The sequence below is a fragment of the Octopus sinensis genome, linkage group LG3 (genome assembly GCF_006345805.1).
Source record: "Octopus sinensis linkage group LG3, ASM634580v1, whole genome shotgun sequence".
In the NCBI taxonomy this organism is placed as follows: domain Eukaryota; kingdom Metazoa; phylum Mollusca; class Cephalopoda; order Octopoda; family Octopodidae; genus Octopus; species Octopus sinensis.
Genome location: NC_042999.1, coordinates 149,352,964 through 149,366,143, shown reverse-complemented (window position 1 = coordinate 149,366,143; position 13,180 = coordinate 149,352,964). Strand labels below are relative to the sequence as shown.

General features: G+C 38.8%; 1 protein-coding gene across 2 annotated transcripts in view; it reads left to right on the top strand.

The window, feature by feature from the left end:
* LOC115209616 overlaps positions 1 to 13,180 on the top strand; it is a 348,899-nt gene that overhangs the window by 165,596 nt on the left and 170,123 nt on the right. For both annotated transcript variants that reach the window (XM_036501478.1, XM_036501479.1), the window contains exon 8: positions 4,774 to 4,901. In XM_036501478.1, coding sequence (XP_036357371.1) covers positions 4,774 to 4,901 — 128 coding nt within the window. The remainder of the gene's footprint in view (positions 1 to 4,773; positions 4,902 to 13,180) is intronic.

Here is a 13,180-nt window from a genome sequence, read left to right as displayed (position 1 = left end):
TTTGTTAGCAGGCAAGAAGATCGCTATGAACATGTTTTGGCCTAATTAGACCTTATCAGCAGTGTTTAATCTACTGAAGCCTGCATTAATAAGTTATTAGTGAGTGTTTCATATAGAAAAAGACTTATAAAGATTTGGGGCCAATATACTCTGTGTAATTAAAATAAATAAGTAAATGATATGAGCCAAGGGAAATAACTCCATAGGATCGTTGACTTAAATTTCAATAATTTAAAGAATGATGTACTGAAAATGGTAAGCAAAAATGTTTAGTTTATTGAAATTTACCTCTTAATTGGAAAAAAACCCTCTTTCTCTCTCTCATATTCAGCTGAGGAGCTTCAGTTTCATCAACAACTTGTTAAAGTTTAACAAGTGTTATATATGAAACTTGAGACCTTTGGCTAACTTCTGAAGTGTTTTCACCTTCAGAAATAAAATACATATCCCTTTTGCAATTTAATGAATATATCTTTTTTCCCCTTCCATTTGTGAATCTAAATGAACTCCGAGAGATGCAGGCATGGCTTTGAGGTTCAAGTATGACTGCTTAACAAGAAGTTTGCTTCCCAACCAAATGGTTTTACATTTAGCTCCACTGCATGACACCTTGAGCAAGTGTTTTGTATTATGGCTTTTGGGCAGACCAAAGCCTTGATTGTGAATTTGATAGATAGAAACTGAAAGAAGCCTGTCATATGTGTAGGAACAATAAGCACTTAGAACACACATGAAATATTGTTGTGCTTTATTGGGTCATTGCACCAATAATAAAAAGAGCACTCAGAGAGTGCAAACTTCCACCAAGGCAACACCAACATCCTCTCAATGATTAGCCAGGGATGATTTTTAAAATGAGAATTTCTGGAATAAGCTCAACTGCTCTCACAAACAAGAATACTAAAAATGAACCTGACCACTCTCAAAAATTAAGTAAAAAAAAAAACGAAAAAATAATCCGAAATCCTTGTCTGGTACCAGATTGATCCCAAAATCTAATCAGCTCATGCCAGTCATAAGGCCAAACATCCCTGAAAGTTTCATCCAAATCCATCTAGCGGTTCTTGAGATACCTTGTCCACAGACAAACAAACAGACACAACTGAAAACAATACCTCCACCTTTGCTAAGGCAGAAGTAATAAACACATGCTCTGGGATATTGAACCAGTGCATGTGTATGTTATTATTGGTGTGATGACCTTCCTCAGACAATATTTGTTTCAACATATGGATTCATATCAAGAATCTTGCAAACCAAATATAAAACTACATGAAATAGATTTTCTTAAATGCTCAGGAGGATCTGTAGAGGTAGTTGATAGTTTCTGTTACTTAGGTGACCTAATTAGCAGTGGAGGTGGATGCTCTGAAAGTGTAGTTGCTAGAACAAAAATTGGCTGGAGAAAGGTCAGAGAGCTATTACTTTTGTTGGCAATAAAAGGCCTTTCTTTCAAAGAGAAAGACAGATTGTACAGTGCTTGTGTATGAACAGCCATGCTACACAAGTAAAACAAGGGCTGTGAATGCAGAGGATATGGAGGCTTGAAAGAAATTAGGCCAGCATTCTCTGCTGGATGTGCAATGTCAGTGTGCATGTATGACAAAGTTGAAATGTGTTGAGAAAAAATTGAGTAAAGGAGGCATCAGATGTGCACAAGAGAGAAAAGATTGTACTGGTATGGTCATGTCATACTTATGGATGAGGACAGCTGCATAAAGAAGTGTGCCAATTGCTAAATGTGGATGAAACCGGTGGGGGCAAAAAAAAACCTTGAAATATGCAGAAAGAAGTGGTGATCTCTAGATGTTCAGCATCATTGAGATGACAAAGAACCAGGATGATTAGCGATTTGCAATGCTTGAGAAAACCTATCCTTCTAAGTAAGATTGAGGCACTAAAGGTTTATGTCTTTGCCCCTGCACGCAGTTTGTCCCTTACAAATTTCTATGCAACAACTCATCTTCCTAACACCTCCTTCCCTCCACCTGTGTTCACCATTCAATGCATTTCTCTCCCCTATATCTCCCACTTACCTTTAGAACTCTTGTGAACTTAACCACCCACTCACCTTATCCAATCCCCTGTACCACCTCACTTATATACACATCCTTGTAACTCAAGGTTACATCCCAACAAATCTTATTCACCATCTTCTCTTTCTCTTCTCCACTCCTCCAAACTGAGTAGTCATGTATCTCCTCTACAACAAGACACCTGTTTCTATCCATACTGCTTCTCCTCTGCTGAAGGTACCATGCTATTCAAGTTAGTTAGTGACCATAGCAGTGCTGGTGTCACATAAAAAGCACCCATTGCATTTTGCAAAATGGTTGGTATTAGGCAGGGCGTCCAACCATAGAAACCATGCTAAAGCAGAGAGTAGGGTGTGGTACAGTCTTCTAGTTTACTTGTTCCTGTCAAACTTTCCAATCCATGGTAAGTGGATTTAAAAATTAATATATATACTGGGGATGATTCATTTAACTAATTTCTTCAAGGTGATTCCCCAGCATGGTGGCACATGAAAAAATATTCAAGTGAGGTCATTGCCAGTGCCACTGGACTGGCTCCTGTGCAGGTGGCACATAAAAAGCACCATCTGAGCATGGCCATTGCCAGTACCGCCTGATTGGCCCTCATGCTGGTGGCACATAAAAGCACCCACTACACTCTCAGAGTGATTGGCCTTAGGAAGGGCATCCAGCTGTAAAAATTCTCCCAGATCAAGATTGGAGTCTGGTGCAGCCATCAGGTTCGCCAGACCTCAGTCAAATCGTCCAACCCATGCTAGCATGGAATGCGGACGTTAAACGATGATGATGATGATGATGATATATATATATATATATTATATTATATTATTTAATAAATTGTATAATATACAGCTGATAATTTGCTGTTCAAAAACGTTCATTAGCTTAGTGTTCATTGGGTGTATAATTATGTCCTGCATTATGGTGACGTATTTCATTATCTCTGTGGGACTGGCCCAAACAGCATACTTCACTGACTGACATTACTGACAGTGTCAGTCCACTATTTATTAGTAGTGGACCAGCCCACTTCTCACCTGAAGATATCTGCCACAACACCTCTACCCTTTGAGATTTTTTATTTTCATTACTTTTTCTTCTAACCAGAATGATTTTTCTTATTCATATATTTTCTTGTTCTACACAGAATTATATATATGTGTGTATATATATATATATTTTTCAAAAATTACACGACATTATTATACATATATTTTTCATTTCTACGACTTTTTCTTTTGTTACACTTTTCTCAGCAGACCTGCAAACTTTTATCCTTTAAAGTGTTTGCATTAGAACAATTCTTCAATGAAGCCTTTTCGGTAGAAGGACCTTTTCCTGTAACAAATGGCTCAGATTCTCTAATTTCAGAATTTTCTATGTGTTCTTCACTAGTCACTTCCATCAACATTTAATCTGGAGTCTTTTCAAGGAGGACTTGTTTAGTATCCTCAATCATAAAATGGCTTGCATTTTCTTTGTCCATTTTAACTTTCTTAGCAACTGGTTTGTTTTCAATTTCAACAGATGATATCTGCTTACATTTGAAATATTTTGGCATGACTTGCTTTAAATTTATCGTTAATTCTTTTCATTTTTTTTCTTCTAACCCGAATTATTTTTTGTTCCACACAGAACCTTTTTTTTTTTTTCAAAATGCCACAGGTCCACATTAATACTGGTAGCGCTACTACATATAGTGACCTGACTTATAAATCCTTCAAATGGACTTATTTTTTTTTCCACACAACCATAGATTTTGTTTTTTCAAAATGCCGCATGTAATACCAAGTCTACATTATTACTAGTAGCACTACTATATATAGCACCCTAATTTATAAATCTTTCGAACAGACTTATTATTATTTTTTCTTCCACAAAGAATTATTTTCCACTGTGTGTAGTTCTGTTCTGTGTAGAGTTCCAGTTTTATCAGACATTTTTTTTTCTTCAGGATCTTTTTTTTTTATATATATATTTTTTCACTGTGTGTATATTACTTCACTAAGTGAAGTTCAATTCTGTGTTAGTGTTTTTTTTTTCCAGAATCTTTTTTTTTATATATATTTTTCACTGTGTGTAAACTACTTTTCACTGTGTGAAGTTCAATTCTGTGTTAGAGTTCCAATTTTACCAGACAATTTTTCAATTCTGTGTTACAGTTTGAATCCTTCAAACTTTTTATCACTGTTCTTGAACATAGGTCTTCTATTTTGACACGCCTACGAGCGTTTGTAACCTCGTTACCACTGTTATAACGACACCATTATACAGTGGGAGGTATCCTTGTTGCCACTGATATGTCCTGCTACTACATATCAGTGGCTGTGTGAGCTACGAATCCTCGTTGCTACTGTTATGTCCTGCATTATGACATATTTTGTTGTCTCTGCAGGACTGGCTTGAACTGCGTACCTCAATGACTGACATTACTGACTGTGTCAGTCCACTATTTATTAGAAGTGGACCAACCCACTTCTCACCTGGGGGCATCTGCCACAACTGTAATTAATGAGAGGAAGTTTATTTTAACAAGATACCTCTTGAAATCACCTGAGGAGGCCTATATACACCAAGGGATACACCTAAACCAGATGTACTGTACCCCACTCACAAAAGACCAATGCTAGATGGGTCAAAACAATTGTAGTGATCAATATTCTTTGTATCTTTCAATATATATGTATATAAATATGTGTGTGATCAAAGTTTGAATGGCTTACTTTCTTTATTTCAGAGACCTTTTGGCACCAAGACTAAATGTAGATGTAAATACAATAGAGTTTTACCTTGAAGGTTCTAATTCAGCATTACCATTGTACAGCTTAGCCACCCGAGTACAAGGCAATCGAATTTATCTAAGAGGTAACTCTTTACTCTTCTTCTTTTTATTTTATTTTCTTCTTTTTTCTCTTCTTCCTTTGCCTTTTCTTTTCCCTTTCTCTTTTTTCTCTCTTTCTACTTTGTGGTTCTTCTTTTCATTATATATCTTGTTTCCATGCAAAATAATATTCCCTTGGAGCCAGACACATTTTACATCAAAGACTGGAAAAGGACATTAATTATATGACAGCGATGCTCGTTTATAATCATCACATGATATCAAAACACACACACACACACACACATGTTGAGCTTCTTTCAGTTTCCATCAACAAAATCCACTCATGAGGTTTTGGTCAGCCTGGGATTATAGTTGAAGACACTTGTTCAAGATGCCATGGAGTAGGATTGAAACCAAGCTCATATAGTTAGGAAGCAAGCTTCTTAAGCGGACAGTCACACATGTGTTTGTAAGATTCTGTTTCCTGAAAGGGTCTTTGAGCTGCATTTAGAGTATGTGACCTCAGTTGTTTGAGGTCTCTCTCCCTCACCCTACCAGGTGATTTTTCTTCTTATCTGCAATACCTACACTTTCCCACTTCATCTTGGGTCACTTGCTACATCATCATCATCGTTTAACGTCCATTTTCCATGCTAGCATGGGTTGGATGGTTCAACTGGGGTCTGGGAAGCCAGAAGGCTGCGCCAGGCCCAGTCTGATCTGGCAGTGTTTCTACAGCTGGATGCCCTTCCTAACGCCAACCACTCCGCAAGTGTAGTGGGTGCTTTTTACATGTCACCTGCATAGGTGCCAGATAAGGCTGGCAAACAGCCACGATCGGATGGTGCTTTTTATGTGCCACTGGCACGGGGTCCCAAAATAGTTATCCACATTTCTATATTTTACCTTATTTTTATCCAGTTGCAATGCAGCTGAGAAAAACTACCAGTGCTTAAATACAAGCTACAACCATGCTTGTGTATCTAGGACTGTATGTGTTGAGATGCAAACACCTCAACTACATGGCCATATTTATACTTACCATCACCATCACTATCATTTAATGTCCATCTTCATTACTTCCATATTGGCATAATTTGGACAGTTCAACAGGATCCAAGTCATATGGACTGCATCATGCTCCAGTGTCTGTTTGGCATGGTTTCTGTGGCTGAATGCCCTTCCTAATGCCAACCACTTTACAGAGTGTGCTGGGTGCTTATGTATTTGTTTGTCTATGTATATGTCTCTCTCTATATATATGTGTGTGTGTATACCTAAAGGTATGTATATATGTCTATATCATCATCGTCATTTAACATCCGTTGTCCATGCTGGCATGGGTTGGACGGTTTGACCGGGCTGGCACACTGGAAGGCTGCACCAGACTCCAGTCTGATTTGGCATGGTTTTCCACAACTTGATGCCCTTCCTAACGCCAACTACTCCGAGAGTGTAATGGGTGCTTTTATATGCCACCAGCATGGGTGCTGTTTACGTGACACCAGGGTGTTTTTATATGCCACCAGCACAGGTGCCAATTTGCATGACACTGGTATCTGCCACGACTGTGATTTTGCTTGATGAGTCTTCTCAAAATGTGTGTGTGTGTGTGTATAGTCACATCTGTCTGTCTATCTATCTATCTATATATATATAGATAGATAGATAGATGTGTGTATATAGACACATCTGTCTCATCTGACCATCTTCCCTCACATTCTTATGAAACTTACCCTCTGTTCCCCAGCCCCCTCACTCATACCAATATACTGTATCACTTCGCCTATAATCACACCCCTCCTCACTGTACCTTGAGGGTATGTCCTGACACATATCTACCACCATCTCTATCTTTCTCTTTAAGACTCCTCCTCCAACTGGGATATTTTTGTATCTTTTCTACAGTAAGACACCTATTTCTATCCCTCCGTTATTTTTCTAACCCCCTCATCACCTGGCACAAAGCCACATCCCTCCATCCCTTCCCAGTTGTGGAGACTTTGTCTTGCAAATTACTTGGTGACCCCACAGTTCTTGTGCCATGAAAAAAAAAAGCACCCAGTACACTCTGTAAGGTGGTTGGTATTAGGAAGGGTATCTAGCTGTAGAAACCATAGGTAATAGAATTTGGCACAGCACTCTAGTTGACCAGCTCTTGTCAAACCGTCCAACTCACACTTGCATGGAAAATGGGTGTTAGATTATGGTGGTGGTGATGCTGATGATGTGTGTGTGTATATATATCTTCATCATTATCATCATTGTGCTCATATAATATGAGTGTGTGTGTGTGTGTGCATGTATGCATATGCGTGTGTATATTTGTGTGAGTGTGTGTATTTATATATGCACACACACACACACATGCAAACAAGAAGAAAGAAGTACACAATATAAAAGTAAAGTACAAACATTTATGCCCTTTGTCGCTACTAGAGTTTAGTAGCTTGGTGAGCATCAACACAGAACCATCTCAACTCTGCAATATATATATGGCCGGTAGGGTGAAAGCATTGTAAATTGTTGAAATACTTCCTGAACAACACATGAAGTGACTAACAAAACAGAGCATTACAATCAGAAGACAAAATATCTTTGTGTCAATAATATTTTCAGAAAGTCATTTGTGCCTAAAGATTAAAAGATTTGTTGTGGTCATGTGTACAATAATATCGCCATTCTTCTCTTATCCCTGGAAGCCTAGCTGACAATGGATTTTATTGAGAAAACCTTCCTAATAACCGTGAGATATCTGTGGCTGGCTGTTTGGGAACAATGTAGAACAAACTGTATGGCATTGTTAGTTTGAAAGTTTAAAGGAAGGGATATTGGTGAAGTATTTGACCAGTTAGTTTCAGTGATGGAAACTAACATTTCATTTTTCTCTCGTTAGTTTTAGAATTAATATTTTTTTTTTGTTTTTGTTTTTGAAAGTACAAAGGGATTGGGTGAATAAGGGAGGGAGATTGTGAGAAGGTGACTGCATGATTGTGTGTGTGAGCGGGGAGGGAGAAAGCATGTCCCTGTGTGAAACTAAATGTCTGTGTATTTGTCTTTCTCTATGTGGCTTTGTGTGAGTGAGAGAAGACACGTGGTTTTGTGGTTAGGGTATTCAGCTCACAGTTGTAAGGTCATGAGTTCAATTCCCAGTAGCGTATTATGTCCTTGAGTTTTATTTCACATTGCTCCCATCAATTCAGCTGGCGAAAATGTGTTATACCTGTATTTCAAAGGGCCATCCTTGTCACACTTGGTATCACGCTGATTCTCCCTGAGATCTATGTTAGGGGTACATGTGTCTATGGGGTACTCAGCCACTTGCACGTTAATTTCACAAGCAGGCTGTTCCATTGATCAGATCAACTGGAAGCCTTGTCTTCATACCTGACAGTGTCAGTTGTATGTATGAGATTATTGTGTGTGTGTGTGTGTGTGTGTGTGTGTGTGTGTAAAGGGGTTGTGGAATAGCAGGGGACTGAGTATTAGTCATTTTGTATGCATATATGTGCATACATTTTGTGTGTGTATGTATGTGTAAATATATATATATATATATATATATATATATACAAATTGAGATAGGGGTTGTAAATGCAACCCTCTATGGGATAACGTATATCCAATATACTGCTAGTGAAGTACCCAACAAAGTTAATACATAAATGTTAATGATTGCGATGCAATCAATTCATTTACTGTATTATATGGGCAAAGGTAAAATGATTTATCACAAATTACTAATACAAGATAAGAAACTGGAGAAATACATCTAAATCAAATATCAATTACCAGATAATACTCAATCACATACTTTATTAAACCACCACATAAGAGACTGTAGGGTTAAATATAAAAAGCAGAACAAATCAATGGACATAAAGGAATGTACATAAAAAAGTGTACATAAAAGAGTAATGTTGTATAATAAGTAGAATATATATAAATACAAGTAAATATAAATATAAGTATAAATTAGATCTTACAGCTATATATATATATATATATATCTCATCGTCATCATCATTTAATGTCCATTGACTCCAACAATTATTGGTACTACTGCTATCTTTTTCATCGACCACAACTGCTTAACTTCCCAAGCTAACCTGTCATATCTCTCAACTTTTCTTTCTTCCTTATTGCACACCTTGTTGTCAGTTGCGCATGCTATATCAATGTTCCAGCATAGTTTGTTTTCTTTCTCAATTAAGACTATATCCGGCTTCCTATTAAAAATCTCATGGTCGTACTGAATCATAAAATCCAATAGAATTTTTATTTTCGACAATGTCTTCAGGTTTGTGGTCGTACCAATTTTTCGCTCTGTCATGTCCATACTTGTTGCAAAGTGTCCCATGGACAAGCCTGGCTATATTGTCGTGATGTCTCCTATATTCCTTCTGGGCTAGTGGCATACATTGGCTGGTAATATGCCAAACGGTTTCACCGTTTTGTCCACAGATTCTGTACTTATCACTTTCTGATGTGCTGTCTCTCTTTACTCTTTTACTTGTTTCAGTCATTTGACTGCGGCCATGCTGGAGCACCGCCTTTAGTCGAGCAACTCGACCCCGGGACTTATTCTTTGTAAGCCCAGTACTTATTCTATCAGTCTCTTTTGCCGAACTGCTAAGCGACGGGGACATAAACACACCAGCATCGGTTGTCAAGCAATGCTAGGGGGACCAACACAGACACACAAACACACACGCACACACACATATATATATATATACATATATACGACGGGCTTCTTTCAGTTTCCATCTACCAAATCCACTCACAAGGCTTTGGTCGGCCCGAGGCTATAGTAGAAAACACTTGCCCAAGGTGCCACGCAGTGGGACTGAGCCCGGATCTATGTGGTTGGTAAGCAAGCTACTTATCACACAGCCACTCCTGCGCCTATTCTATTATTATTATTATCATCATAAAAGAATTATATCTTGCAATCAACAGACGCATTTGTCCCATCCCAGGCAAAATCAAAACCATCATTATCCCCATTGTGACTCAATCCATTCCTGGACTCAAATTACAATCTCACATCCATCGCAAATGGATGATGCTTCTATTGTTGTTAATTCTTTTATTCAAACACTCAGACCTTGAAATCGACGGGTGTGACCACCATCATCATCATCATGTGATTATTATGTGATTATAACAGCCATTCTTAAACATTAATAATTATGTTATATAATGACTGTTATTGATTATTGATAATTATGTTACGTAAGTTGCTGTCATTATTGATAATTACATTAAGGCTACAAGCTGGCAGAATCATTAGGATGCTGGACAAAATGCTTAGCAACATTTCGTCTGTCTTTGTTTTGAGTTCAAATTACACTGAGGTCAGCTTTACTTTTTGTCCTTTTGGGGTTGAGAAAATAATAATAGAGCATTGGGGTCAATGTAATTGGTACACCCTCCCTCAATTTTTTTTTTTTTTTGTGCATCAACAAGGCAAAGAAGTCAAGTGTTGAAAGACCCCATACTCACACACACTCACACTTCCTACAAGGCCAGGAACATCTCTGTGGATGTATACCAGATCATCTGAGAAATATAGCTTGCATGAAGCTTAACTAAGGGATTTTCAGTATACAATAATAATAAGTGCTGGTGTTACGTAAAAAGCACTGGGGCTTGTTCTACATAAAAAGCACTGGTGCTTGTGCCACATGAAAAGCACTGGTGATGGTGCCATGTAAAAAGCAGTGGTGCTTGTGCCACATTAAAAGCACTGGTGATGGTGGTATGTGAAAAGCACTTTTTTACTTGTTTCAGTCATTTGACTGTGGCCATGCTGGAGCACGACCTTTTAGTTGAGCAAATTGAGCCCAGGACTTATTCTTTGTAAGCCTAGTACTTATTGCATCAGGCTCTTTTGCCAAACTGCTAAGTTATGGGGACGTAAACACACCAGCATCAGTTGTCAAGCGATGTTGGGGGGACAAACACAGACACTCAAAGACATACACATATATACATATATGTATATACATATATACGACAGGCTTCTTTCAGTTTCCGTCTACCAAATCCACTCACAAGGCTTTGGTTAGCCCAAGGCTATAGTAGAAAACACTTGCCCAAGGTGCCATGCAGTGGGACTGAGCCCAGAACCATGTGGTTCGTAAGCAAGCTACTTACCACACAGCCACTTCTACATCTATGATGCAAAAAGATTAACTCAAGTCCCAAGAATTGGAAGGTTAGTTATACTTACATTAGTGAAGGTATCATGTAAAAAGCAATGGTGCTGGTACCACATAAAAAGCACTGCTGCTGGTACCACATGAAAAGCACTGGTGCTGGTACCACATGAAAAGCACTGGTGCTGGTACCACATAAAAAGCACTGGTGCTGGTACCACATGAAAAGCACTGGTGCTGGTACCACATGAAAAGCACTGGTGCTGGTACCACATGAAAAGCACTGGTGCTGGTACCACATAAAAAGCACTGGTGCTGGTACCACATGCAAAGCACTGGTGCTGGTACCACATGCAAAGCACTGCTGCTGGTACCACATGAAAAGCACTGGTGCTGGTACCACATAAAAAGCACTGGTGCTGGTACCACATGAAAAGCACTGGTGCTGGTACCACATAAAAAGCACTGCTGCTGGTACCACATGAAAAGCACTGGTGCTGGTACCACATAAAAAGCACTGGTGCTGGTACCACATGAAAAGCACTGGTGCTGGTACCACATGCAAAGCACTGGTGCTGGTACCACATAAAAAGCACTGGTGCTGGTACCACATGAAAAGCACTGGTGCTGGTACCACATAAAAAGCATTGGTGCTGGTACCACATGAAAAGCATTGGTGCTGGTACCACATGAAAAGCATTGGTGATGGTGGTTTGTGAAAAGCACTGGTAATGGTGCCACGTAAAACATAGCTAGTGCACTCCATAAAGTAGTTGGTGTTAGGAGGGGCATCCAGCCATAGAAAACATACTAAAACATAAATGGAACCTAGTGTGGATCCTGTCCTTACCAGCTCCTGTCAAGCTGTCCAACCCATGACAGCTTGGAAAATGGATGTTGAATAATGATTATTCTTCAAAGTATAACTAACCTTCTAATCTTTAGCACTTGAGTTAATCCTTATGCATCATTAATCCTTCTCATCTTCATCGGTTTTTTTTTAACATCCACTCTTCCATGTCTTAGCTGGAATTCATTGAGGTACATTTCCTATGGCCAGCTGGACATCTTTTTCATAGAAAATTGGAAAAAAATGAGATTTTATATATTACAGTGATGCTTGCTTACAACTATTGCGTAAAGTCAAAGCAAAGAGGCACACACCCACACATTTCCCTACATACCTACATACTTATCCATCCATTGACAACTATAGTGTAAAGTCAAAACAAAGAGACACACACCCACGCATTTACCTACATGCTTATCCACCTGTTTACAACCGTAGCATAAAGTCAAAGCAAAGAGACACTCACAAACACAGCACACACGTTTACCTGTAAACCTACATATTTAGCCATCCGTTTACAACTATTGTGCAATGTCAAGATGAGGAGACAAACATACACACACTTGTACACTTATACACACACATACACATTATCATCATCATTGTCATCATCTTTTAATGTCCAGTTTACATACTGGCATGGGTTGGATGGTTTGACCAGAGCTTGGGAGCTGCACCAGACTCCAGTCTGATTTGGCATGGTTTCTGCTACTGGATGCTCTTCCTAACACCAACCACTTTACAGAGTGTGCTGGGTGCTTTTACATGACGTAACCCAGGTGCTTATTAGATACATCGTGAAGGCACGTGGCTTGGTTAGGGTATTCGGCTTGCGATCGTAGGGTCGGGAGTTGGATTCCTGGCTGCGCATTTTGTTCTTAAGCAGGACATTTTATTTCACATTGCTCCGGTTCACTCAGCTGGCGAAAATGAGTTGTGCCTGTATTTCAAATGGCCAGCCTTGTCACATTCTGTGTCACACTGAACCTCTGAGAACTGTGTTAAGGGTACATGTGTCTGTGCAGTGCTCAGCCACTTGCATGTTAATCTCATGAGCAAGCTGTTCCTTTGATCAGATGAGGAGACAAAGAAAAATCTGAATCCTGACACCACTGAGACAGGTTTTTTTATGTTTTTATGTGCTAACATTAGTTTTATGCAATGAAAGATAGTATTTTTTAATATGTCTGGTGCCTGAAGATTGTAGTAAGGCACCAGACATGTTAAAAAGTACTGTCTGACATGCTTTCATTACATGAAACTAATATTAGCACATAAAAACATATATTGGTGTTTTTTTAAATAA